We start from the raw sequence: 20,708 nt of genomic DNA on the forward strand, positions 1-20,708 counted from the left end.
GATTTTTGAATGACAGCTTTCATGATATATAAACTGGTAAAGTAAAATGCCTGGATGCTATGATGTAGTTGATCTAACTTGTGAGGATTTCTCAAAGGAGTTCCTTTATCTCACACAGTAGGTGCAAAACTAGAAATTCATTCAATTTATTAAAACTCCTTTCCCAGCAAGGTAAACCAGGCTTCATCACCTAAATGGCTCAAGAACCTCCAACGCTGCCTCGGTCATCCTGTGGAGCATGGCGCCATCTTCTGGCCACTCTCAAATCATCTGTTAATAATGTGCAACTCTAACATGATACCTTGGAGTGAAAAGAACATTTTATATCGCCTGAACCCCGGGGCACTTGAGATGTCTTGAAATGTTCTCAAAGAACAGGACATTCTGGTTACTTTTTATAATTTTATTGAATCTTTTCTTCTCATATCTTAAAAAAACAAAACAACAGCACATGAAAACAGCATTTTATCCCAAAGTTTCAACTCAAATGTTTCAGGAAGGCTGTGAGAACCATTCCACCACCTTATGCCTCTGAATTACCACTCTATGGAATTTCATAGCCAGTTCAAGTTTCTGCCCACCCCAGGATACAGAGCCGGTAATCAAACCCTTGTTGCCAACTCCAGGGACTTCGGCTCTCTGCCTATCTTACTTCTCAGCAGCTCTTCCCATCTGTTTAAGACACTGCATCTCCCTGATGGCTACTCTTTAGGGCGGGTCAAGGCTGAGCCAGAGAGAGAAGCAGTCTGGTTCCACGGTCACCTCCCACCAGCCACCAGTTGGCCAGGCAGGAAATCATCCCCAGTCTTTCATCTCCACCATTTATCTCCCTCTCTTCTTCACAACTTGTTGCTTTCATGTAACAATGGATTCAGTGTCCATTAAATTGCCTGAGGGGCGGCTTCAGCCTGACAGACTTTCCTGAGCTAAAAAGACAATGACGTACCTCTGTGGCATTCCTGCCATGAGATCAAGTAACAAAGGGAAAAGCACTGCTGAGCAGGGTGGTGCCAGGGAAGCGATGAAAGCCCCTCCCCACCCCCATGGAGGTTTCTCCAGCGCCAGCTCTTGTAGGTTAGAGGCAAACATCCTGGGATCACAGAGGTATCGTAAAGGGAAACCTGTTTATTTTCCTCTTTTGAACTTCCCTGCTGCCCCAGTCTTTGCCTTCTTCTTAGCGGCTCCCTTGGGCTCTGGCTCCTTGCGCTTGGCGGAAGAGAGGGAGCCGGTCACCTTAAAGAAATCATCCAGGCGGCCCTGAGTGCTGCCCTGGCGGCTCTTGCTCAGCCGCCTGACCCCACTGCGGATTCGCTCCTCGGAGAACTGCTTCTCCCCACACATGAACTTGACGAGCTCTTCTTCATTGGGCTCACTCCACTTGAGCTCCACAGACTCTGGGTCCAGCACCTCGGGCTCCAGGAAGAGCTGCTGGGCCTCTTTGTGGAGCCAGTTTTCCGGCACAGGGTACTTGCTGGGGTCCAGTCGTCGCACGATCTCCTCGATGCTCTTGTGCTTCTGGATGAGGTCCACGGCCCGCTTGGGCCCGATGCCCCGGATGCTCTCACAGTAGTCACTGCCCAGCAGGATGCAAAGATCCACAAACTGCTCCTGGTTGAGGCCCAGCTCCTGCAGGATCCGGCTCAGGTGGAACTCCTGGATGGGCAGCTTCTTGGCCTCACTGGCAGTCAGGTGCCGCATGAGCACGGGACTGCCAAACGTCAGGCAATCCATGTCCTCCGTGGCCGCAGCGTAAACTTTGCCGGCCTTCACCAGGGCCGCACAGCTAGCCTCCGCCTCGCTGGGCGCGTCGAGGTACGGGACACCCATGAGGCTCAGAAGATGCTTGCACTCATCGTTGTGTTGCTTGGTGACCTTCACCAGCCGCTTTGTAAACTTTTCTACCTCCGCCTCGGCCCCGGCAGCCTGAGCCTGCTGCAGCTGTTTCTCTGCCTCGGCCCGCCGCTCGCTGCGCTTGGCCAGCTCCCCGGACTTGAGCTGCGGCGGCTTGCCATCGAAGATGTACACGGGCTTGATGCCGTTCTCCATCATGCGGATGGTGCGGTAGAACATGCCCATCAGGTGGCTGGTGGTCTCCCCCTCCTCATTCTGCAGCACGTCCCCCCCTTGGCGAACAGCTATCAGGAACTGATAAATGCTCATGGAGGCATCGATGGCCACCTTGCGGCCAAAGTAGCTCTTGATGTCATTCTCCCGGATGGCACTGGGGGCCACGTCAGCGATCAGTTTGGCCAGTCCTTGAATTCCCATAGCAATACAGGAGGGACAGCTAAAAAAGAAAGGTGGGTAAGACAAGGAGGAACTTAAAGGATGCAGGAGGGTTACCAGGGGCGCTATGTCATCAACATCTTGCCTTCGGCTAAACAAATTTAGCACAACAAAAGGATACCAAGTCATCAAGAAATGTACAGCAAGAAAGTCTACTCAATTAATACTAGTCCACTCAATTAATACTAAGGATTCCTGAGTATCAGGAACTAAACCACATGCTGAGAGGATAAGATAAGATGTTCAAGTCCTTAAGGGAGCTAAAAGTTTTGTGGCTAAGGCAGCAACTGGGCTAGCATGCAAAAAGGGCAGCAGCAAGGCCAGAGGAGGAGGCCTGGGCCAGCTCGAGGAGTCCAGGGACCATGATGGCAGAACTGCCCCCTGAATGACACGCAAATCCCAGTTAGACAAAAGTGAGACAAGACAGATAAAAAGGCAACCAAATGTCTAAAGTGGTAAACAAACTTAGGAGTATCTGTCTTCTTGCCAATTCATGAACAACACATTCACTCCTCCTTTGGATCTTTATTCCCAACTCACTCCTCCAGCTCACCTCCTCTCAGCAGCTCTGAGGGTTAGTTCTGTGTCAATCTGTCAAGGCCACAATATCCAATTATTTAATCAAACATTAATGCAGGTTGTTGCTGTGAAGGTATTTTGTGGATGTGGTTAACATCTATATCAGCTGACTTTAAGAAAAGGAGACTGCATTCCACAATGTGGCAAAGTGAAAGTGTTAGTCACTCATTCGTGTCTGTGTCTCTTTGCAACACCATGGACTGTAGCCACCAGGGTCCTGTGTCCACGGAATTCTCCAGGCAAGAATACTGGAGTGGGTAGCCATTCCCTTCTCCAGGGGATCTTCCCGACCCAGGGATCAAGCCTGGGTCTCCCGCATTACAGGCAGATTCGTTACCCTCCGAGCCACCAGGGGAAGGCCACAAAGTGGGAGGGCCTCATCAAATCAGCTGAAAGGCCGTAAGCACAAAAACGGGTTTCACAAAGAAATCCTGCCTCAAGACCAGTCATCAACTCCTACCAGTCTCCAGCCTGCTGACTTGACCTACAATTTTCAACTTTACAACACCTACAATTACCTGAACTAATTCCTTAAAGTCAGTCTTCCCATATATCCATATTCTAGATCCTGTTTATTCTGCTTCTCTGAGCAACATAGCAGCTTTGAAGAACTGGCAGGAATAACATCTGTGTGAGAGTAATGTGGTTTTCCAACACTTCTCTAATCTCTCTTCAGCATCCCCTCAGCATGTCAAAAGAGTTTCTACTTCTGTCATGACGTTGTTTTAAGTCTTTCCCTTTGTATTTTCTCTCCACCGCTAAGTCTGAAATGTGAACTCCACAGCTTCTTCTCTACCCTGAGTTCTGATCCAGTGATGCTACAGTTACTTAGCCCAGTACCACAGTTCTGTGGTTTGGACTCCTTAGGGCAGTATTTTCCAAACGTCAGTCAGGCCTAAACCACCCTCACAATTCTGTGCAACTTCCCACGAAAACCTATACTTAAAATTTTCTTTATATGGACACCAATTTCTAAAATCTAAATTGGAAAAGAGAATTCATCTTAAGCAATAATACCTGTGCTTTATCAGTTATATTTTAATACATGTTAAATGCATAAGTATTCAAAAGGATTCGGGGGAACTTCCCTGGAGGTCCAATGGTTAAGACTTTCCGCTCCCAGTGCAGTGGGCACAGGTTTGATCCCTGGTTGGGGAACTAAAATCCCACATGTCCCATAGCCACAAAAAAAATTTTTTTAAAAAAGGGGGATTTTGGGGGTGCCACTTAAAGTCATCATGTACCCACTGGTGGTGTGTCCAACACGGTATACAGTCTGGGAATCCAAGACAAAGACTGAGATGAGACTGCCCTGTCTCACTTCTGTTCAGCTGTACCCTCCTCCCACCATTCTGCAGCCCTTTTCTATCTATCTCGTTTTAGTTCCTCTGTGAATGGCAGTGGCCTTGAATCTAGGCACCATTATTTACTACCTGGATAATAGCGATCACTAAGTCACTTAGCCTGTGACATTACTAAGCCATTTAGGATTGGTTTTCTCATCTACCAAGTAAGATGATAACCATGCCTGCCTTGCAGAATTACTGCCAGGGTTAACTGAGATATCAGACGAAAACTGACAAACACTAGGTGCTCGTAAACATTCCCCCAGCAGAACCCACTAGATCCTTTGGTTGGTGCCTCAAGCTGCCGGCTTTGCTAGAACGAGGGCAGACATCCTCCCACTGCGTCCGACAAAGGCAGTGATATGAACAAGTGCAGGTCAAAAAAGTGTCTCCTCCAGGAGCTCAGTCATAATACACAACGACCTCATGAGGTAGGAGTTACCATCTTTCTACAAATGATGAAAGAGGCTCAGAGATTAAGGGACTGGTCCCGGACTCACAGCTGGAAAGTGGCGGGCCCGTCAGAATCCCGCGCTCGCTCCGCCCCGCGCGCGGCAGCCGCCCGCCTTCCCCAACACCCGGCGCAAGACGGGCCCGACGCTCTCAGAGACGCTTCCCGAGGGTCTCACCTGGCCTCTGGGGTGCTCCTGGGTGGCTCAGAACAGAACTCAGCCCGACTCCCGCCTCTACCCCAAAGCCTCCTCAGCACCAGTCTCTGGTACTCTCGCTCTGCCGCCTTCCAAAGCCCGCGCTCCCGTCACGTGACCTGCCGCGGCGCACAGCCTCCTGGGAAGTGTAGTACAGGCCCCAGCCCCCTCGGCCAGCTTCTCTCATGGCAATCAGTCCCGCCAGGGCGGACGGACCTGCTCTGCGACCTGACCCTACCCTTCTCCACTGCTTGCCCCTACTCCACCCTGGGCTCCCGAAGGCCCCAGAACCCGCCACACCCGAAACCACGGGACTACAAGTCCCACAATGCCACCCGCGTGGCTGCATTTCCTCTTCCGGTTGAACAGCGCGCCTGCTCCTGCCGACGTGTTTTTCCGGTGGCGGAGTGGCGGATTACCCCGTGCCCGGCAAAATGGTGAGAGGGTTAAGGGGAGCTCCGGACAGGGCTCTGGGGAACTCCTGGGGCCCGTCCTGTGCCTGTTTCTCTTACAGAGGCGTCAGGTGCTCGAGGTCTAGAGGGCGGGAGGACCCTGGATCCTTCGATTTGGACTGAGGGGCGGGGAAGGGGCTGACTCCTTAGGTAAGGTTTTGATCTCACTGGGCTTCTGACCTCGCGATTTATGAGGATGAGGAGCGTGGGTGCATTTTTTAATACCTTCCAGCATTTAGCTCTGTTACCTGTGGTCAAACTGTTACCTCTATCTGACAAGTTTCTCCCCGCTGCCGAACTCGTACTCATACTACCCAAGCCCTGGGCAAAAGTCACCTTCTTGGTGAAGCACTTCCAACTGTCTCGGGCGCTTGTCCCCTCTGTCCTGGGAGCCCCCACAACCTGTGTACAGCCCTCTTGCCACGTGTCATGGACTTCTTTGTTATCTGCCACGCCTCCTAGTGACCACCATCTGACGTGCCTCTAGCCCTGGGATGATGTCTATTCATCTTTGTATTCCCAGTGCCAAACACTGGGCCTGCAATTGGAGGCTCAGTCAATGGCAGCGATTGTCTTTATCGTTTATAGGGGGGGCATAAATGTTTACTGATTTGAATTCCAGTGTCTCTTAGAACAATGGGCTCAGTTTACTTGTCTAGAGTTGTTATGTTCTGGATTTAAACATTGGCTGGTGGGTGACAATGGAAATTAACATTTGTACGGAACTTTACTTTTACAGCCCTCTTTCACAAGCATTAGCTCATGATCTTCCCTATAACCTTGGGAAGGAAACAAACGCCTATTGAGCAACTACTCTATGCCAGGCAGTGAGTTGGATGCTATGACGTTTGTCTTAAATCATACATCAACCTTATGAGAGAGATCTTATAATCACTTACGGAGATTCATGGTATTTAGTAGAGTCAGAATTTTGACTTATGTCTTTTGTTTGCAGATCCCGAGATTCCTTAATTGTATAGTGGGAAGAATAGAGAATTAGGAGTTGAGGCCTGGGTACCACTTCAGAGTCTGCCTTTCAGTGGGGATTCTGAACTTGGTGTCTACAGACATGGGTCCATAAAGCTCCTAAAATAATAAGCAAACTTTTTTCTTTAAAAAACAAAGCACTTTTTTTTGTATTGAGGTATAACCAATTAAAGAAAAGTGTTATGATAGTTTCAGGTGAACAGTGAAGGGACTCACCCCTGCCACAAACTTTTTCTTGTATGTGATTTGTCCCAGGCAAAGAGTCCAGACCTTTCATCAAGTTTTGTTTTTTTTTTTCCATGATGATCAGTGGCCTCAGAAAATGTTAAGGACCAGACTTCCCTGGCAGTCGAGTGGTTAAGACTCTGCGCTTTCAATGCAGGGAACGCAGGTTCGATTCCCTGGTCAGGGAACTAAAATCCCACAAGCTGCATGGTGCAGCCGAAAAAAAAAAAGTTAAGGACTATTGATCTGTAGCTAATCTTGTGTGTCTCAGCCTCTGCCTCTTAGCTGCCCTTCTCATCTCCTACTGAAAAGGCAAAGTGCCACCTTAGTCGAAGATGTCATCATAATCATTGTCATTCCCAAAAGGTATCATTTGACAGTAGTTCTGTCAAAGGAACCAGGAAGGATGTCCCTGTCTCCCAGGCTGAAATAAGCTTCTTGCAGTCACAGCAGCACAAAGCTCTGATAACCCTGTAGTCCTCCCAGCTTGAAGTCTTGAGATTCTTCAGTGGCTCTGATCTCACGCCTTCCCCTAGGAACTTGAGGCCATGAGCAGATACACCAGCCCAGTGAACCCGGCTGTCTTTCCCCACCTGACCGTGGTGCTGCTGGCCATTGGCATGTTCTTCACCGCCTGGTTCTTCGTGTATCCTTTGACTGAGCAGCCAGTGGGCCAGAGTTAGTGATGTGGGAAATGGAGGGAGGAACTACACTGGGTGCACCCAGCCAGTTTTGTCCTGGCGTGGGGAAACAGGACAGTCAGGAGGTTAAGGGCTAAGGGCCGTTGACATCCAAAGTCAGGTTGTGGCCTTATTTTCCAAGTTCAGGTGAGCTCAGCTTGCTCTTCAGGTTTCATAGTAAACAGAGGGCCTGGCTGGACTGGAAACTGGGGACAAGGTCCTGAAGTTGAGAAGTGTTATAAGGAGTAATATATTCAGGTGTCAGGAGATCAGAGGGCTAGTCCCAGCTTTGCTGCTCATTAGCTATGTGACCTTGGGTGGTTGAAGGGTGTTGTGGAATCCGGAGTCACAAAGCACACCTCGGAGGACACGCAAGACAGTGGAGTACAGTTTATTATGCCAGCGGGTCCAAGGGGAATCAGTTCCCAACAGGGACTCTGATGTTTCTGAGAGGCCCAGCTTTATTCCCCCCACTACGTGACTGGTTACATGTTAGCAATCCCTTTGTTGTATATGATTGAGTTTCATAACAAGTAGGTGCTAGGAGAACAAACAATAAAGGTTGGGGTGGGGGGACAATGATTATACATCAAGGGGGGATGTCTCCATGGTTAATCTTAACAGGGGCAGCCTGACCTCAACTACAGTCTCTGTTTGCCATCTGTAGGGAGGGAAGTCTCCAGACCTGGTTTTCACTAGCAGTGGTTTCCTCATTTCTTGGGCAGGGTTCAGGCCCAGTTCGCATCCTGTCTTTAAGATGCATGACAGGCTTCAAGATGGAGTCTCTCCTGCTTTCCTCACACTGGCCCCAATAGTAGCAGCACCAGGGTCTAGGTCATCTCTTGGACCCCTCTGCCTGGCTGCATGGAGCCAGACCAGCCTCCTGGAAAGCTCTCAGCCCATGCCTTTCTCCCAGAGATGCCCTGGCCGGGTTCCCTGCCCTGCATAGTCCACCCTTTTGCTTCTCCTTAATCGCCCTGCCAGTTATGAGGTCACGTCCACCAAGTACACCCGGGATATCTACAAAGAGCTCCTCATCTCCCTGGTGGCCTCACTCTTCATGGGCTTTGGAGTCCTGTTCCTGCTGCTCTGGGTCGGCATCTACATATGACCTCCCAAGGGTAAGAGCAGTGACAGGGTGGGACGCTGGAGAAACCTCCCCACATCCACATCGGGGTCCTTGGGCCTGTGTGACCCCTTGGCTAATGGAGACAGACTGGGCAGAAAGGACAGGGACACCAGACACATGGGCTTCTTTCCCTGTCCCCTGGTGGGAATCTGAGCCAAGCAGGACCTGTGTCAGATCTGAGGTCTCCACACTGTCCAACCTGGGTCTGGCGCTGGAATGTACTGCCTTGGGCTGTGGGCACAGGCTTCACGTGGTTCCACCTCTTTGTTCTTACATATCACGCATAGTGGCTGGGGAGCCGTCGGCAAATGGTCAGGCAGGGGGCCAGGATCCAGGACTTGCTGCCAGGAGTTCCATTTTAGTTGGTTTCAGCGTTCTCAGTCACTGAGATAAATTTTGACTGATGTTTAGTCATGTAGTGGAGGGGTTGTGTGAGAGAAGCTGATGGAAAGATGGGTCCCTGCTCTTATTCTGATACCCTTCTCTTTCAGGTTCCAACCGGGCAGCTTCACTGAATCCCTGCTTTTGTAAATTAATTTTTTTTTTTTTTTTTTTACTGTGGCTGGAAGTGTCCCACCTGTTGCTCACAATAAAGGCAGATGTGACAGCCTGTCTGGTGCTGGGACCCATGGTTCCCCAGTCCCTCCCCTTCCTGTGTCTCTGCTGCCTTCCAGATGGTTCCTGTGGCTGGGAAGCCCTGCGGTCTGCCTAGGAAGGGAATGTGGGGAGTGTCTTATCCTTAAAATTGAGGGCTTCCTGTGGACAGGAAGGGACTGAGCCTGCCCTCTTCTGCGGCTTCTAAAGTAAACTTTCTTAGGAACCCGCACCAGTCAAGTCTGTCCCGGGGCCAGTCCCCTCCTCTAAGTGTAGCCAGGGACCCTCGAAAGGCTCAGCTTGTCCCTAAGGTGGCTCCTTCTAACCCAGGCCAGGCAGCAGTAGGTCCATGGGGTATGGCTAGGGGGAGGGGCTGCCGCATCCTGTTCCCAGGCCTGAAGCTACGAAGGATAATGGGGTACAGAGCATCTATCAGGCTCAGGGGCTCCACGTGGTCCCAGCCCCACAGATGACCCCATCGTCCCCCCACCCCCACCCTGTCCCGGAAGAATCTCAAGAAGACAGGAAGCAAGCTCAGATACAAAGCAGTATTTATACATTTATTTATATACGTATATTTACTTCAGACAAGAACAGGGGACAGGAAGCAAGCAGGCCTGGGGCCGCTTCCCTCTGCCTGCTGGAGTCAGAGTTGGTACGATAAATATGAGTCAGAGCTTAGGGGCAGGATGGCGGGGGGCAGTTACGTGGGAGGGAGGGGGTGCGCTATGCACATGCAGGCTTTCTTGGGGGCTGTAACGTGGGCGGGGGCGCTTACGTATTGAGAGGCCCTATATACAGCTTGAAGCTTGGGGAGATTAGCCCAATGGCTACAGGAGTAAATGCCAAACGGGAGAGAGGAAGGGAGGGGTGGGTTGCTGGACCACGGGTAGGGGATAGAGCCAAGACACCCACTTAGCAGCACCCGCTGGGCAGCTGTCAGCCTCCAGCAGGTGGCTCACTGGCCTTCCCTGAAGCCCTTTTACCTCCCTGGGCTTAAGGCAACTTTGGTCCAAGGTTGACCCCCCCCACCTTGAGCAGCTTGGAGCCCCCACTTGGCCCCAGCCTCCGCACAGAGGCCCCCCTCCCCAGGCATGGAAACAGCCAGCTGCTAACCAGATTGGGGTGATGCTGTGTTCAAGTGGCTCCAGGGGGCAGTGGAGGGTCACTTTCCAGTTAAGCGGCTGTGGTCCAAGAAACCTGCAGCCCCACTGAGGAAGCCCCAGAATCCTATCACAAGGGGCAAGGCTTGGCAGGTTTATGGCATTTAGGGAGGGTTCCCGCAGTGGGGGGAAGAACAGTAGTGCTAAGTAAGGCTCAGCCACCTGTGTGGTGTGGTGAACTGAAAGTTGCTCAGTCATGTCCGACTCTGTGATCCCATGGACTATACAGTCCATGGAATTCTCCAGGCCAGAATACTGGAGTGGGTAGCCGTTCCCTTCTCCAAGGGATCTTCTAAACCCAGGGATCGAACCCAGGTCTCCCGCATTGCAGGCGGATTCTTTACCAGCTGAGCCACCGGGGAAGCCCAAGAATACTGGAGTGGGTAGCCTACCCCTTCTCCAGCAGACCTTCCTGACCCAGGAATTGAACGGGGGTCTCCTGCATTGCAGGTGGATTCTTTACCAGCTGAGCTACCAGGGAAGCAGTGGTGTGGGGAACCGTCTAACTCCTATGTCAGAAGAAGGGCACGGAATCCCACTGCGGAGGGGCTGGGAGGTGAGGTATCCTGGCTACCCCCCATCCTGCCAGTGTGGACAAGTGCTTGATGTCCATAGCAGAACGGGGCCCGTGGTTCCTAGGCTTCTTCAGGATTCAGGTCTCCCCTGAAAGGCTCCCACTCAAAGCTGAGGATGAGAGGCAGGAGGTGCAAGGCCTGGTTCCCAAAGAGGTGGCAGAACATCACCAGGCGAGGACGGCAGTTCCATCCCCATCTCTGAACCCTCGGCAGACGCTGCGCAGTGATTTCCACTCCTTCCGTGAGCCTGGCTGTGGCCTCAGAAGGCTCTAGATACCCACTAAGAAGGGTTAACGTTGGCACTGGAGATAAGACTTCAGTAACCCAAACCCACTGCTCTGCTCCAGAGAGGATGGGCAGAACTGGGGCCTATTGCCAAGCACAGGGCCCCCAGCCTGGCTGGCCAAGCCCAGCATGGGGCCCTTGATCTGGGAAGGTGAGGCCACCAGCGTACAGGAGAGGGGGGAGAGGCCCATCCTGTTGGTCGGACTGGGGTGGGTATCTCGAGGCTCCCAGGGACAGATCAGAGCCAGGGCTCTGCCTTTCAAGTGTCCCCCAGAGCTCTGGCCCAGCTGGGACTCTCCATCTCCATTCTTCTACTCCTGCCCTGGTTTAAGTGCATTTTAGTAATTCATTAATAACAGCAAAAGCTATTTGCATCCACTCATCCACCAGCCAAGACCAGCCTGCTGCCTTGCAGGGATTCCTGCTCCTCTGCTCAGAGACCAATGGAAGCTCCCCAGAGCCCAGGCTGTGTGGCTACACAGGGAACTTCCCTTTGGGATACTCCAGGTTCTAGGGTCCAAGGCTTACCTGGCCCACTGGCCCCGCCCCTGGTTCAGCCAGGCACTGAGTGTATAGAAGGCACATGGTCAATCGCCAGCCCATCCAGGGCTGGCTTCAGCTGCCCTGGGAGCTCTTGGAGCCAAGCTCTTCCAGGGAGAAGAGACCTCCTGGGCCACGCTTAAAGCTTAGAAGTCCGAGTCCAGTAACAGTCAAACCCTTAAACGTCTGCTCCCTAACCCTCCCCAGGGAGCAGCTTTGAGAGTGAGGGCTGTCCGCCCTCCACTGACTCCTGACTCGGCCAGGTCTCTGAGGGCTCGAGCCAAGCCCCCGCCAATACCAAAGGTGGACAGGTCCTCTCCCCAAAGAGGGACGGCTCCCAGTGGCAGAAGGGGAGGCAGGGAGGGTGGGCTCTGGACAGTCACAGCTTCCCCCGCCTCTGGGGCACCTGACATTGCCAGGCCTGCATTGGCCATGTCTGGATAGATGTGAACTGGACCCGGCAGGTCTCTCTCCAGTTCCGTCCGTGGTGTGGGGGTGCTGCCAGCGGGAACAGCAGCTCCAGTGTGAGGACTTCCAGTTTCACCAGGCGCAGGAAGGGCCAAGCTGGCTCAGTCTCCAAAGAAGTGCCAGCGGCGGGCTCCAGTGTAACACCATTGCATCCAGTGTGGAAGGGGTACCCGGGAACCCCCGGGCCCTAGTGTGGCGCTGCCTCCAGAGGGCAGCTCAGTCACACAGGCGGTAGAAGTGGAAGTAGTAGTCCGTGGTGGGCCGGACCGGGGCCTCCGCGCTGCAGTTGGCCTGACCCTGGGTGGAAGAGCAGGGGGAACCAGTGAAGTGGCTCCAAGGTCGGGCAGGAGGCGGTCCCCCTGCTAACGTCATCACCTGACTCTGCCCCAGGTCCCACCATGTGCTCTTCAACGCCACCCCCCCACTTCTCCAAGCCCCACACTGAATGTCTCCGGGAGGCAGGGTGCCCTGCTCACCAGCAATGCCACCCGGAAGTGGTAGGTGAATCTGCGGAAGGACAGGATGGTTACTGGCCACTGGTGGGAGGTGCCCTGGGGAGGGAGGGGAAGAGGGATCAGGACAGTGGCACAGACCCTAGCCCCTACAACCTGCATCCCTCACCATGGCCATCGCAGCCCCGGGCTGTTAACAAAGAAAGTGAAAGTCACTCAGTCGTGTCCGACTCTTTGTGACCCCATGTGACCCCATACAGTCCACGGAATTCTCCAGGTCAGAATACTGGAGTGGGTAGCCTTTCCCTTCTCGAGGGGATCTTCCCAACCCAGGTCTGCCACATTGCAGGCGGGCTCTTTACCAGCTGAGCCACAAGAGGGGAGAAGCAGAAATCAGGAGAGGCTGGAGGGCACATGTTCTGCTTTGGGGAGCAGCAGGAGCCACCATCTGCATGCTCTGTGCCCAGCACTGAGGGTCCACAGCCTCCTGTCTCACTGCCTTCCCTCTCACCACTGTGCTCTGGGCCCATGGAAGTGTTTCACTAAGCCCGTCCTCGCTACTGAGGAGGTGCTGCTTACAGATGAGGACACTGCTGAGCTATCTGCCTAAACTCCCGCGGTGACACGTGGCCGAGCTGGGGTTCACCCCTCTCCGCCCTCCCCTGTCTGCCGGGCCCCGGGGCCTGAGCGTCTTTAGGGCTCTCACCACTCCATCCTCTACGCAAGCTACTTCTGCACCTCTTTTCTCGTTGGCGGGGAACTGTGTTCTTGGAAGGCAAGGTCTGTTTCTACCCCATCTCTGTCTCCCCTCAGCTGGGCCCAGCCCAGGGCCGGGGACAGGGGAGGCCCCAAGAAATATTGATTGAGTAAACACACGAGTTGGCGAGAAGAAACTGCCTTAACTTGTGCTGAGTGTCACGTGGCCAGAGAGGAGCTGGACAGTGACTGGGTCCCAGCCGCCTGGTTCCCAGACCAGGAGGCAGCCCCTTCCATGCACCCCAAGACCTTCCAAAGTCACAGATGGGACTGGGTCACCACCCCCGCCCGAGCCTGAGGTCCAGCCTCCCCGGCTCCTCTGAGGCACGACCCTTGCCATGTTTCCAACTCTGCCGGCATGCCGTGCTCTCCCTGGTCGCCCGGCCGCTGTACACACTGTTCCCCGACTCCTGGGATGCTGTCCCCTTTCCTTCCCCCGGCTGATCCCACATCATCCTTCAGGTCTCATCTTAATCAAGCATGTGACCAGACAAGGTCAGCTCTTCCTGCTGGGCTCCCAGGACACCCTCTGTCTCCTCCATTGTTCTTACCCCAGGCTAGGCCTTGGGCAGGGCAGGACAGGGCCGGGAGACACCATGGAGGAGTGCGTGCACACACCCTCCCTGGGGCACAGAGGCCCAGGTCCCAAAGGGTCCCTTGTGGAGACGCCTTTGCTCTGACCCTGTCCCGCTCCTCGCCCACTTGGGGGCTCAGTTGTGCCGGCGAGAGGAAGCTTCAGCCTGGCTGGCCCACAGGTTCCCTGTCGCCCCCTACCTGAGTGTCCTGGTGGGCGTGAAGGCTCTGTGGAAAGCCTCCCTCTTCGCACGGCTCCTCCTTTGACATCAGGCTGCACAGCACCACGGACACGGGAGACGAGGAGCTGGGGAAGGCCCAGTCAGCGGGGAATTGGGGTTCTGAGCTCCACCCCAGCCCCCTCCCAGCCAGCTCTCCACTCGGCCTCCCTCTCCCCACTGAAACCGGCCACTGAATCCTCTTGGCCAGTCTACGACGCGCGGCCGTCAAGGCCCTCGATGGCTACAAACTCCTTCCCATCCCCCGTCCCACACGCTCTTCACAGCCCACTTCACAGATGAGGAGCTGAGGCTCGGAGACTGCCAGGTCACACAGCCAGTGAAGCACGGAGCGGGCAGGAGAGCCAGAGCCCCCCTTAGCCCCTCCCCCAGGTCGCTGGGACCACCACGCCCCCATCCCCCACACCAGCACTCACTTCATCTGCAGGGTCAGGCGGAGGTGCAAGGGGGTGCTGCTGCTGATGGGGATGTGGTAGGTGACGTTTCCAGGCCTGAAAGGGTCAAGCTGGCTCAGCCCAAGAGTACCCTGCCACCCCATGCCTAACGCCCATCAATTCCTCAGCCCCCAGACTAGAGGGGAGCCCTTCGAGGGCCTGCAAGGGGCTGCCCCGCCTTGTGAGGGAACTTCCTCCCTGAGGGGAGCAAGATCCTGTCCCCTGGCCTCATGTCACCTGAGGGAACCCGTCCTGGGGGGGTGTCGGGAGGCAGCCAAACCTACCTGCAGGCATCCTCTGAAGCACAGTACTGGGAAGTAATGGGCATCGAATTCTCCAGCACCTGGATGGAGGTCAGGGATGGCACTGGGTCTGCAAGGAGAGAGGCCGTTGGGGCAGGAAGGAGGGTAATAAGTCAGGACACAAATGAGAAGGAGTCAAATCTTCCCTTGCCCAACTTGGGTCAGTCATTCACACTTTAGCATGAATAAGTTTCAGGTTATTCTTTCCAGCTCCCACTTAGACTGAGGTCACACCACCACCTTCCCCAGCAACCCCAGGACTCCCCAGTTCACATGAGCCCAAGGTCTTCCTCCTTGATGGACCCAGAACACCCAGGAGCAGGGATGGATCTTCCACACCCCCTGCCAGGAGCGTCCAGGAGCCCACTCTTTGGGACTCTGCTCCTGACTGCACACATTTCTCCCCAACTCAGGGCTCAGGGATGTCAAGTTGGTAGCTTGAAGTCAGCCATGGGAAGAGTATTCCCACACACAGATCAGGGCCCTGCTGTCCTTCAGAGACTCAACTTCCATGTCACCCCCTTCAGGGACGCCTCCTCTGATGGCTTCTCCACCTCAGTCCAGATTCCGTGCCCTCTCCAGTCACCAAGCCGTCTCTGTGTCCCCTCGGGACAGGTGAGGGGAACCTCGCCACACTGCTGTTTTGTGTCTGCGAGCCCTTGGGGGCAGGGCTCATCCGTCTCCATCACCCCAGGGTGCCCTGTACAGAGCCAGCCGCAGAGCAGGGGCCCAGGAAATGGTGCCTGGTGAGCATCTACCTCGTGGGGTTTCCCCATCACTTTGAACTTTAATCTCAGCAAAGCAGTTTGGAAGCTTTTTTTTTTTTTCTTTAAGCCACAAAACCCATCAAATGAAAGTTGATGAGGAGGCCCAGTACCTAGAGCCAGAGATTCCTGGTTGAAACCAGGAAGGTTCTCTCAGCCTCGCCTTCAACCTCCTAGGCAGCCTGGGGTGGAGGGTGGGGGAACTTCGGAGACACCCAGTTTGAAAACGAATACAGTAAAGGGTTCTCTAGCTTTGTTAAAACCAAAAGTTTGAGGTTTGGAAAACTGGAGGTACCACAGCACCCTCCTTGCCCTGGCAGGGTGACACAGAAGGAGCCAGGCAAACATGGGGTCAAATTCCATCTCTGCTGCTAACAGACTGTATGATCCCAGGAAGTCACTTCACCCAAGTTTCCATCTCCTCGTGTGAACAATGGGGATGATTCCTTTCTCACAGGAGTGTTCTGAGCATTAAGCAAGGCCATGGATACAAGGCTACAGAATCAGCCTGGTCTGATTCCTGGGACTTAGTCATGTTCAGTGAATGTGGACTGACAGCTCTGCACCCAGGGAGTCTGGTGATGGGCTGAAATGGGCCCCGGCCAGTGAGCCCTGCAAGGCTGGGCTGAACTGGGCAGAGGGTAGGGCAGGTACCTGGCTGGCCTCGGGCCTGAGTGGGCTGAGCAGGGCTCAGGCCAGGCTCAGGAGCTGCTCGGCGGCCCCGGCCATGGAGACCAAGGCTGGGGCTGTTCTTGGCTTTGCCCTGGCCCCCAGGGAAGGGGACCACAGGGCTGGCCATGGGGTTCGAGCTCTTTGGATGCTTGAAGTAGCCAATGCCATTGGCTGACAGGCCCCAGGACTTGGCTCTGATGTTGGTGACCGGCAGCAGGGCCATCTGGCTGGGGCCTGTGGAGAGAGACAGGCCCACGCTGAGAGGAGGGCATGGGCAGCCTCCTATCCAGCTGTCTCGAGGGCTCCACAGGACTCCAGGTCACTCCCATCCGTCTCTTGGTCTCAATCTTTTTCCAGAACCTTATTCTGGGCTCCAGGAGATCAGACCCTCCTGCTAATGGGTCCTTGGGGCCTTTCTTAGACCTCATGTAAAAACCCTTCAAGCCAAACCCTGGGCCCCAGGCAAGCCATACCTGAATGGTTGGTAGAGGGACTGGGACTAGGGCTGAGACCACGACCGGGATTAAAGCTGGAGCCAAGACTAGGGTCGGTGGAGGGGGTGGGGCTGGGTGAGGAGCAGCAGATGACCCGGCAGGGATGGGTAGAGCACAGGTCCAAGGTGCGGAGGGCCGAAGCTGGGGCTGAGCGGGTCGGGCCGGTGGTACCTGAGGAAACCAGAGGCTGTATGAGCCGGAGAGGTCAGCACAGCTCCCCACCCAGGACACACCCACTGCTCCCCATCCTACCCCCTCCAAACCCAACCCCGGCACGCACCCAGCAGCAGAGAGGGCTGCGGGCCCAGCACCCCAGTGGTCACGGGGGACTGTCGGAGCTGAGTGGTCCCAAAGCTCTGGCTGGACCTGCTGGGGAAGGGTGGGCTGAGCTCAGAGGGGCTGGGAGAGCCTGGGCTGGGAGTCCCAGAGAAGTGGGAGGGACGCGAGGAGGTGGACAGGGAAGGCAGAAAGGAGGCAGTGGGGAGAGGGCTTGGTCCAGACACGTACCATGGGCACATGGCCTTGCTCCCCCCAGGGTGCTGGGGCCGGAGCAGGGCCAGAAGACAGGAAGTAGACACGGCAAAAGAGCTAAGGGGCGGCAGAGAGGAAACGGGGCGGGGGGGGCAGGCACGGGGAGGAGAGAGAGAAGACACGGTCAGAGATGGCCCAAGGGCTGAGGGTGACAGTGGGCAGAAGAGCCCAAGGCCCCACTCTGGCCCTCCTTCCCCCATCCCCTGCTCTAACCTGGGCCCCTCAGAGGCCCCCAGCCCCTCGGAGGCCCAGCTACCTGGAGAAGCACTGAGCAGGCCAGGGAGCAATACCAGCTTCAGCAGGACAGCAGAGCAGCTGCTTCCCTCCCAAACCAGGGGACCTTCTGACCCCTCCCTCCAAACCCCTGGTGGGTTGAGATCTTGAGGTGGAGCTCCCTTTACAGAAGACATTCTCCAGGGCTCCTCTGACCCTGGCTGCCCACCCAAGCCCTACCTGGCCTGGTGACGGCTGGTAGCCAGGCCTCCAGGGACATACCCATCACTTTCCACCAGGTCCTCCTCAGTGCGCAGGCTCAGCACGTACAGTGTGGACATGGATACCACGCTGGGAGCCGCAGGAAAGGGCCGTTGTTAGAGCCAGAGCCACGGACCAGCGCCCTCTCCCCAGGATGGGGGCCTGTGGTTTTTGGTCCCAGGGCACAGGCTCCCAAAGTGATGGCTGTATGTGGGTCTCCGCAGTTGCAGGGGGAGGAGGAGACAGGATGAGGCAGCCCCCCGCTCCTTCCCCGAGAGCTTAGCCACTTCATCCAGGCCACAGCCTCCTGCTTTCCCAGGCTTGGGCCTGCGGGCAGCCCATCGCCCCGAGCCAGCCACCCCCAGAGTCTGGAGGACCAGTCACCTGAAGGCCATGACCACCACCAGGGCCACGATGGTTCCCTGCAGGAAGCGCTGGCTGATGCAGGCCTGGTCTGGGACCACCGATGATGACTGAGGACCAAGAGGAAAGGGGACAAAGGCCCAGACTTAGGGAGCCCATGGTCTTGCCCACTGTGGGCTCTGCTGGAGGTGGGGGATGAAGGCTACTTATCCCCTCAGAGGGCAGAGGGAGAGGAAGGAGGAACCGGGGGCTGGGGGAGCTAGAGGGTCTGGAGGGGAGAGACGGGGAAGCGCTTCTAGTCAAGTAAGCCAGGAGAGGCACCAGCTGGAAAGGCATCATGAGGATGGGGAGGCTCCAGTCCAGCCTGCCCCCCATCCTGCCCACCCTCACCTTGCTGGCCACCTTGGGGGGCCTCTTCTTGTGGGGGACGCTGCCCGCCCGGCTGAACTGGCTCCCTGCGTGGCTGCAGCAAGAGGACCAGGTCAGAGGTGCCCCTAGGAAGGGGGTCTGGCCCTCTCCCGGCCCACGCCCCCACCTGAAGGCGCCCGAGCTGCCGGTGGACTTGAGGCTGTCGAGACGCCGCAGCTTGGCCAGCTTGTGGCTCCAGCGCTCCAGCTCGTCGATGCGTGTCTCCAGGTTGTCCGTCAGCTTGCACAACTCCTTCACCGCACCCACGTTCTCCATGAAGATGCGCTCCTGCCGCAGGCGATGGCCAGTGTCGAGGGCACAATCAGCCCCTGGGAGCCCCGGGCCACGGGCCCATGGGGGAGCAGGAGGGAGCCCTCGAAGCCCCAGCCCGGCCAGCCTCACCTCTCATCCAGCCTCAGCTCCCCCGGCTCCCTGTTCCTGCCTCTGAACACCATCCCACCTCTGCACCTTTCCCCACCTGTGGTCAGAACCCACAGTCCTCAGAGCCTCCCGCCTCCATCTCCCCCTCTGATGGACACGGTGTCTGAGACTTCAGCAGAGGCCAAAACCTAGGACATGCTCACTGGTCCCCAGCCTCATGCCAGGAAAGTTACAAACATCATCCTCAACAAACCGCGTGTTTAAACTTTGCCATAACCCCATGACAGAGGAAGAGATGGCTGGATGGCATCACTGACTCAATGGACATGAGTTTGAGCAAGCTCTGGGAGATGGTGAAGGACAGGGAAGCCTGGCATGCTGCAGTCCATGGGTCACAAAGAGTCGGACATGACTAAGCAACTGAACAACAAAACAGCATGAGAAGTTCTCAGCTGTAACGATCGTTTCCTCCTTTTGCAGGAGAGGAAGATGACTCTCAGGAGGTTCCTCTTGCCCTTGATCACACAGCCACAGTCTGGCCAAGTCCTCATCTCCCACCTCCACCTCTCCCTGTGGGGTGGGGTGGGGGCTCTAGAAGCAGCATGAGAGAAGACTGGGGTGGGGGGATGCTCCGACCCTCTGCGCTTCAGTGCCTTGTCTCTGTGGGGGTGGGGGGGGGTGCTGAATGCCCTCCAGCTCGTCCACCCTTCTGCCTCTTGTGCTCCTTCCAGTTCCCCCACCCAGAGACCTTGTTCACCACCAGGAAGTTCTCTATGGTTTTCCCATTGGCAAAGACCACATCTCCCGTGTCCTTCACGGCCTCGGGCAGGATCTCCTTCACCTCCTGAGCGATGACACCTGGGGAGGGACAAGCCAAGTGTGTGCTGGAGGAAGGACTGCCCACAGCACCATCATGTAGCCAGGGGCTGGGACTGGTGAGGGTGAAATTCTGGGAGCTAGAGATCGGAGATCCAAGGAGCCCTGGAGCAGTTTCCCAGGGACAGGGTGGCAGTTCCAGGGATCAAGGTGTGGGGTTCCATGGGGTAGGTAGGGGTAGGGGCAGATTCCTGGAATTAAGGACCACAAGGGAAAGGAGACAGAGATCCAGGAGAATAAAGGCAAGATTCATCCAGGGAACAGAGGAGCAGGGATTCCCGGGGCCACAAGTGCCAGACTTCCAGTGTCAAAGTGCAGGGGCTCCGGGCGAAAGGGCAGGTCTTCCAGAGGGCCAGGATTCCCGGGGGCGGGGTTCCAGGAGACAAGGAAAGGGGTTCTTGGAAGCAGGGTTTCCAGAGAGGGACAGGGGCGGGGTTACCAGATGCCAGATCCCAGCCCCTAGATCTTTTTTTTTTTTTTTAATAAATTTATTTATTTTAGTTGGGGGCTAATTACTTTACAATATTGTAGTGGTTTTTGACATACATTGGCATGAATCAGCCATGGGTTTACATGTGTTCCCCATCCTGAACCCCCCCTCCCACCTCCCTCCCCATCCCATCCCTCTGGGTCATCCCATTGCCCCAGCCCTGAGCATTTGTCTCATGCATCGAACCTGGAATGGTGCTCTGTTTCACATATGATAATATACATGTTTCAGCCCCTAGATCTTTACCGGTTTCTGGCGCCGCAGCCTCGATGCCGGCAGTGACGGCAAACTCCGGCTTGTACCTGTAGTGCACCAGCCGCATGCGCGAAATCCTCTTCAGCTGCTCGGTGGTGTCCACCTGCGCGGGAGCCAGGGCCCAACTGAACCCCTCCCCTCCTGGGCCCGTCCGGTGGCAGGAGTGTGGAGTGGGGAGACCCTGATATCACCAGTGTTGCAGGATCCAGAGACCCAGGGCCAGCCTCCTCCAAGTCCTTCCCCTGGAGCCCCGCCCTCGGAGCCCCGCCCACGAGACAGCCCCGGCCC

General features: G+C 55.6%; 3 protein-coding genes across 11 annotated transcripts in view; 1 reads left to right on the plus strand and 2 right to left on the minus strand.

Moving 5' to 3' along the window:
* Positions 1–391: 391 nt before the first annotated feature.
* Positions 392–5,692, minus strand: FEN1 (flap structure-specific endonuclease 1). Of its 6 annotated transcripts, none has more exons than XM_081536691.1 (2): positions 5,647–5,692; positions 392–2,287 (listed from the first exon to the last, which is right to left on the minus strand). In XM_081536691.1, exon 2 carries the CDS (start codon positions 2,266–2,268, stop codon positions 1,126–1,128), a length of 1,143 nt encoding a protein of 380 aa, XP_081392817.1. In that variant the 5' UTR covers positions 2,269–2,287; positions 5,647–5,692; the 3' UTR covers positions 392–1,125. The 6 variants fall into 6 exon arrangements, with proteins under 6 accessions (XP_081392817.1, XP_081392819.1, XP_081392820.1 ...); XM_081536693.1 differs by having other exon boundaries at positions 5,577–5,692; XM_081536694.1 differs by having other exon boundaries at positions 5,559–5,692.
* On the plus strand, positions 5,241–8,941 carry TMEM258 (transmembrane protein 258). 3 transcript variants are annotated; one of them, XM_081536700.1, is made up of 4 exons: positions 5,241–5,460; positions 7,059–7,168; positions 8,187–8,323; positions 8,823–8,941. In XM_081536700.1, the coding sequence occupies exons 2-3, from the start codon at positions 7,071–7,073 to the stop codon at positions 8,311–8,313; spliced, it is 225 nt and encodes a 74-aa protein (XP_081392826.1). In that variant the 5' UTR covers positions 5,241–5,460; positions 7,059–7,070; the 3' UTR covers positions 8,314–8,323; positions 8,823–8,941. The 3 variants fall into 3 exon arrangements, with proteins under 3 accessions (XP_081392826.1, XP_081392825.1, XP_081392827.1); XM_081536699.1 differs by having other exon boundaries at positions 5,241–5,295; XM_081536701.1 differs by lacking the exon at positions 5,241–5,460 and adding an exon at positions 5,810–6,001.
* A 520-nt stretch (positions 8,942–9,461) lies between these two features.
* The window catches only part of MYRF (myelin regulatory factor), a 35,191-nt gene continuing 23,944 nt past the window's right edge, over positions 9,462–20,708 (minus strand). For both annotated transcript variants that reach the window (XM_081536640.1, XM_081536641.1), the window contains exons 13-26: positions 20,412–20,523; positions 19,548–19,657; positions 18,546–18,706; positions 18,401–18,473; positions 18,032–18,120; positions 17,669–17,737; positions 16,923–17,011; positions 16,622–16,813; positions 16,131–16,382; positions 14,695–14,782; positions 14,393–14,467; positions 13,939–14,044; positions 12,433–12,507; positions 9,462–12,253 (exon numbers count right to left, since the gene is read on the minus strand). In XM_081536640.1, the coding sequence (XP_081392766.1) occupies positions 12,173–12,253; positions 12,433–12,507; positions 13,939–14,044; positions 14,393–14,467; positions 14,695–14,782; positions 16,131–16,382; positions 16,622–16,813; positions 16,923–17,011; positions 17,669–17,737; positions 18,032–18,120; positions 18,401–18,473; positions 18,546–18,706; positions 19,548–19,657; positions 20,412–20,523 (1,572 nt within the window). In that variant the 3' untranslated portion in view covers positions 9,462–12,172. The remainder of the gene's footprint in view (positions 12,254–12,432; positions 12,508–13,938; positions 14,045–14,392; positions 14,468–14,694; positions 14,783–16,130; positions 16,383–16,621; positions 16,814–16,922; positions 17,012–17,668; positions 17,738–18,031; positions 18,121–18,400; positions 18,474–18,545; positions 18,707–19,547; positions 19,658–20,411; positions 20,524–20,708) is intronic.

This window comes from Giraffa tippelskirchi, chromosome 10 (genome assembly GCF_054371585.1).
Source record: "Giraffa tippelskirchi isolate mGirTip1 chromosome 10, T2T-mGirTip1v1.2.pri, whole genome shotgun sequence".
Taxonomy (NCBI): Eukaryota; Metazoa; Chordata; class Mammalia; order Artiodactyla; family Giraffidae; genus Giraffa; species Giraffa tippelskirchi.

Bases quoted from the DNA above. Each gene is read 5' to 3' on its own strand.
- FEN1 (XM_081536691.1), bottom strand. From the start codon at position 2,268: ATGGGAATTCAAGGACTGGCCAAACTGATCGCTGACGTGGCCCCCAGT.
- TMEM258 (XM_081536699.1), top strand. The intron at 7,169-8,186 runs GTATCCTTTGAC...TCGCCCTGCCAG, and splicing joins TTCACCGCCTGGTTCTTCGT to TTATGAGGTCACGTCCACCA.